Source organism: Anomaloglossus baeobatrachus, chromosome 7, assembly GCF_048569485.1.
Source record: "Anomaloglossus baeobatrachus isolate aAnoBae1 chromosome 7, aAnoBae1.hap1, whole genome shotgun sequence".
In the NCBI taxonomy this organism is placed as follows: Eukaryota; Metazoa; Chordata; class Amphibia; order Anura; family Aromobatidae; genus Anomaloglossus; species Anomaloglossus baeobatrachus.
The window spans coordinates 227,928,564-227,934,563 of NC_134359.1; the positions used below are offsets into that span (position 1 = coordinate 227,928,564).

Here is a 6,000-nt window from a genome sequence, read left to right on the forward strand (position 1 = left end):
TATAATGGAAGTCACCGCTTGGCTAGTTCATCTCACCGCCCACATACAGACAGCCATAAAGAGAACCTTTCCAGGGGGAGGGATGACGGGGGTTTTCATACTACATTTAAAAACTGTAAACCCAGTGAGAATAGCTTTCCCTGAGGTCCCTGCACCCATCATACAGTGCAGCAAGCCTGTGTATTGTGGTTGTTTATTTTTTCACAGACGAAACATCAGAGCATCCATGATACCATGAGCTCCGCGAGTATTAGATCACTGAGATGCTCGATCGAGTAACGAGTAGTGGCAAGGACGCTCGCTCACCATCAACAATAAGCACAGCACAAACTTTTTTCGTAAAAGTTGTGCTGACTGCATTACTTTCACTTTTAGGACAATCCCTACAACTGAAGTATCAGAATTAATTCCGACTTATCTCTACATTAGGCTTGTTTCATGTCCACAATCTATGAAGTATTGTTAGTGGGGGTGGTGGAGAAATTTTTATTTCTCTCCTTTGTTAGTTGATTGCTGCAGTCGGTAGGCGAGAAAGCAGCCTGGACTTTTAAGGTGGTGGTTTTATTTATTTAAAGCTGAAATTCTGTTTTGGTCAACTTTGTGTTTATAAATGGGTAAACTGAATAAAAGAAGGGAAAAATGTAAATGGGGAAAAGTTAGGATAAAAAAGGAGGAGGGGAACCTAGGTCAAATGCGGCACAAAGAGGAGCGGAAGGGTTAGTAGGCCATCTTATTTTATTGCAACTACTTAAATATTACCTAGCTATATTTTTTTTATATTAAACATTGCTTGAAGGCAGAAGAAGGAGAAATGCACAGCTCGCTGGAGAAAATTGAGGGTGGTGGTGCACGGACAACCTGCTTCGGCTGGCAGGTCGAGAACAAAATAGGAGGTGAAAAAATCCAGCACCAGCAAATAAAATGTAAAAATGTATTTAAGTATAATTAAAAAGCCCATAACAAAAATTGTTAGGGCGGGTACAGAGCAAAGAAACATCAACACGTTTCAAGCAAAAAAGGCCTCTTAATCATGACCTTAACAAATATTGCTTGAAGGCACCCTTTACTGCTATGTCTAGAGAAATCCAAACGAACTCTGTTCCATAGCGATCTCAGGAGGAAACACTGAATATACAAGAAACACAAGCGCAGTAGGGTCTTATATCTTATATGTGAAGATGGTGAAAGTGATCCAAACAGAGACTTGCTCATTTTGAGGGGGTTCTGTGAGACACAACTACTGGAATAGCATGATGATGGCTGCAGCAGCCCAGATAGTGGAGTAAAAGGGTTAAAAACAGTGCTGCCGTTGCAAGAAGATTAAAGTAAAATCCTAGTAAAGTGTTTTTTTTCACGTGTTTCGGAGTTAATACTGCTTCAGGACAATCAAATGGGCCTGCTCTGGAGTATCCACTCCGAAACGCGTTGAATAAATCACTTTCCCATGGTTTTATTTCGATTTTCTTGCAACTGCAGCGCGGTTTTTAAACCCTTTACTCCATTTTCTGCATTAAACGTTTTTTTGAAACTGAAGTTCCTTTTGGACCCATCTTTACTACATTGCACAATCTGTGAATTAACTACACATCTCTTTATTCTCACTTTTTCAGAATGCAGCAACAGCGTCTCCGGTGAAGAGTTTGAACTGGTGCATGCTTGGTAGAAGCAATGGTCACTCTTCTGCGATCCAAGCTTTGAAAGCCATATATTTTACTTCTCACTTGGACATGATTTGGATGTGTATGCAGGTCATACTGAATTACCATCCAGTGACTACAACCCCTTTCTCCCCCTTTTTTTTTGTACAACTGCGAAGCACAACTGCGTTGGTCTATAAATGAAAAATGTGACCATAAAATTCTATTTTCCATGTCATGTACACTCTTTTTCATCCAACATCTTCATAAAGCAAAAAGCTACACCTGACAGTTTTATAACTTAATGTAAGATTATACGATTTAACTCTTCATTGATGGAGCTTTGTAATAGTAATGTATACTGTGGCCTTTGCTAAACAATCTCCAAAGGGACCTGTGATCTGAAATTTTATAGTAGGTAATTCAGATATTCTATAGAATAATATCCATTATACATTACTATCCTCAAACATGTTTTTATTGTGATGTGTTTTGTGTGATGTGAATGTATGTTTGTTTTTTTTTCCTATTGTACCTGTACTCTTAAGTGAGTTTTTGTCACCAAATATCACAAGGGTTGTGCACATTGTCTGTAATTTCCATCTTTTAATATGTGTATTTATTAAAAATCACTTAAGTATTGTATATGTACAAGACATAATTTATGCCATGTGATAATCCTCACGGTTGAAGATATTTTTTTTTTAATATTTTTAGAAAAAATCTGATTAGTAATACAGGTAGAGAAGGAGAACTGCTGCCTAAGAGTCACATTTTTACTGTAAGAAAATGCAGAGTCTGTTAAGACAGATGGGCTGCACAGAGTCCACATCAAGCAATTTGTCAAAATTTACAGCTGAAGGACAAATTGCCATTACAGGAATAGTAATCAGATTTTTTTTGTAGAAATTAATGTAGATGAATATCATTGTATGTAATCGATTACCTCTACACATGTTGGTTCTTTTTCCTTGTTCTTCTCTACGTTTTGAAAAAATATATACATTTCTTAAGAGAGTGTGATTTTTGTTGTTCGTGTTCTGTATTTTTAATATTATGTATTTAGTTTACACTTTTTTTTTTTCTGGAGAATATGTGAGGTACAAAACCGATGAGGAAATGTGTATGTGGTAACTCAATTCACCCAAGTATTTGATTTATATAATATTTTGTAAAAAAAAAATAAAATCGGAGAAACATTTTGGGGGAAAAAATATAATAAAAACATGCAAATGGAACCAGCTGTATAGATCTGCAATAGTCTATTTATTTCAGAACTATTTAACTTTTTGTATCATGGAAATAAAAGTGCCTATTTTTATTTCCGAAATGTCAAATTAAAATCTTCCTTTGTAGAAACTATTTTGGCTTCGCTTTGTTTTATTTATCTGATTACTGAAGTGCATATAGTTTTCTCATTTGAGTGCTGCATTTATGTTTTTAAACATTGAAGACTTGGTTTAGTTTAATTTTAAAATTTGTACAAACTAAATAAATTATCAAGAATATATTGCATATGATTTGAATGTGATACAATATAAAAAAAAGGAATCAGAGAATATACGGGATTATGAGGATATACATGTAACTTGGACAATGTTCATATCCTGTGTGTGTGTGTATATATGTGTATGTGTGTGTGTGTGTATATATATATATATATATATATATATATATATATATATATATATATATATATATATATATATATTTATTTATTTATATTATATCCACATATACTTATTCTAGTATACTGAGATAGCAATTGATTTCGATTTCATTACACCCTGGGGGTGATCTCTCCTTCTTATTCTGAAATACTTTTTTGGTGTATTCAAATATATCTCAAACGTATCTGTGGAGCTTAAAAAAAAAAAAGAAAACTATACAGACACCAACTTATTATATTATATTATATAATGTATGTATATATATATATATATATATATATATATATATATATATATATATATATGTATGTATGTATGTATATATGTATGTATGTCGGTATGTATATAGTTTTTTGGTTTTTTTCTTTAAGCTCTGCAGATATGTTTGAATGCACCAAAAAAAGTATTCCAGAATGAGTAGGAGAGCACCTCCAGGGTGTAATGAAATCGAAATCAATTGCTCTCTCAGTATACTAGAATAAGTATATGTGGAGATATATATACATATACACACACACGCGCACATATGTACATGTATGTAATGAAATTCATGGTGTAATGAAATTGAAATAAATTGCTCTGTCATTATCCCCTTAAGGACGAAGCCAGTTTTGTCCTTAATGCCCAGGCCATTTTTTGCAATTCTGACCAGTGTCACTTTATGAGGTCATAACTCTGGAACGCTTCAACGGATCCCGGTGATTCTGACATTGTTTTTTCGTGACATATTGTACTTCATGATAGTTATAAATTTAGAACGATATTTTTTGCTTTTATTTGTGAAAAAATCGGAAATTTGATGAAAATTTTGAAAATTTTGCAATTTTCAAACTTTTAATTTTTATGCCCTTAACCCAGAGAGTTATGTCACACAAAACAGTTAATAAATAACATTTCCCACATGTCTACTTTACATTAGCGCAATTTCTGAAACAAAATGTTTTGGGGTTAGGAAGTTAGAAGGGGTCAAAGTTCATCAGCAATTTCCCATTTTTTCAACAAAATTCACAAAACCATTTTTTTAGGGACCACATCACATTTGAAGTGACTTTGAGAGGCCTAAGTGACAGAAAATACCTAAAAGTGACACCATTCTCAAAACAGCACCCCTCAAAGTACTCAAAACCACATCCAAGAAGTTTATTAACCCTTCAGGTGCTTCACAGGAACTAAAGCAAAGTGGAATGAAAAAAAGCAAAAAATAAAATTTTACCTAAAATGTTGCTCTACCCCAAATTTATTCACTTTTAGAAGAAATAACACAACAAAATGAACCCCAAAACTTGTTACCCACTTTCTTATGAACGCGCCAATACCCCACATGTGGTCAGAAACCTTTGTTTGGACAAATGGGAGGGCTCGGAACAGAAGGAGCAATATTTGAATTTTGGAAAGCAAATTTGGCTGAAATAGATTGCGGGCACCATGTTGCATTTACAGGTCCGCTAAGGTACCTAAACAGCAGAAACCCCTCACAAGTGACACCATTTTGGAAACTAGACCCCTTAAGGCTTCTATCTAGGGGTATAGTGAGCATTTTGGATCCACAAGTACTTCACAGATTTTGATAACGTTACGTTGTCACATTGAAAATTTTCATTTTTTTCTCAAAAATGTTGCTTTAGCATCAATTTTTTCACTTTTTCAAGAGGTAATTCCAAAAATTTGACCCCAACGTTTGTTACCCACTTTTTTATGAGCGCGGTGATACCTCACTTGTGGTCTGAAACCTTTGTTTGGAGAAATGGGAGGGCTTGGAACGGAAGGAGCAATATTTGAATTTTGGAAAGGAAATTTGGCTGAAAAAGATTGCAGGCACCATGTCGCATTTGGAGGACCCCTAAGGTACGTAAACAGCAAAAAAACACCACAAGTGACCCCATATTGGAAACTAGGCCCCTCAAGGAATTTATCTTGATGTTTGGTGAGTACCCTGAACCTCCAGGTGCTTTACAGAAGTTTATAACGTTGAGCCATGAAAATAAAAAAATAAAATTTTACCACAAAATTGTTACTTCAACCAGGTAGCTTTTTTTTTCACAAGGGTAACAGGAAATAAATCACCATGAAATTTATTGCGCAATTTCTCCTGAGTTTGTTGATATCTTGTATGTGGTGGAAATCAACTGTTTGGGCACACTACAGGGCTCAGAAGAGAAGGAGTGCAGTTTGACTGCAAAATTGGCTGGAATCAATAGCGGACGCCATGTTGCATTAGGAGAGCCCCTGAGGTGCCTAAGCAGTGGAGGTCCCCCACAAGTGACCCCATTCTGGAAATAAGACCCCTCAAGGCTTTAATCTAGGTGTATATTGAGCATTTTGAATCCACGAATACTTCACAGAATTTGATAAGCTTAGGTTGCCATATTGAAATTTTTATTTTTTTCACAAAAATGTTGATTTAGCGACACATTTTTCACTTTTTCAAGAGGCAACAACAAAACGTGTACCCCACAGGTTGTTATCTAATTTCTTGTGAGCGCAGGGATACCCCACATGTGGCCAAAAACCTTTGTTTGGATAAATGGGAGGGCTTGGAATGGAAGGAGCACCATTTGAATTTTGGAAAAGTTGAAGTAAATTGCGCGCACCATGTCACATTAGCAGGGCCCCTTGGGTACCTATACATCAGAAACCCCCCACAAGTGACCTCATTTTGGAAACTGGACCCCTCAAGGATTTTATTCAGGAGT

At 35.5% G+C, this 6,000-nt stretch overlaps 1 protein-coding gene across 2 annotated transcripts in view; it reads left to right on the forward strand.

Annotated features, from left to right (window-relative positions):
* Positions 1–2,971, forward strand: part of PARN (poly(A)-specific ribonuclease) — a 242,473-nt gene extending 239,502 nt beyond the window's left edge. For both annotated transcript variants that reach the window (XM_075319112.1, XM_075319113.1), the window contains exon 24: positions 1,611–2,971. In XM_075319112.1, coding sequence (XP_075175227.1) covers positions 1,611–1,663 — 53 coding nt within the window. In that variant the 3' untranslated portion in view covers positions 1,664–2,971. The remainder of the gene's footprint in view (positions 1–1,610) is intronic.
* Positions 2,972–6,000: the final 3,029 nt, after the last annotated feature.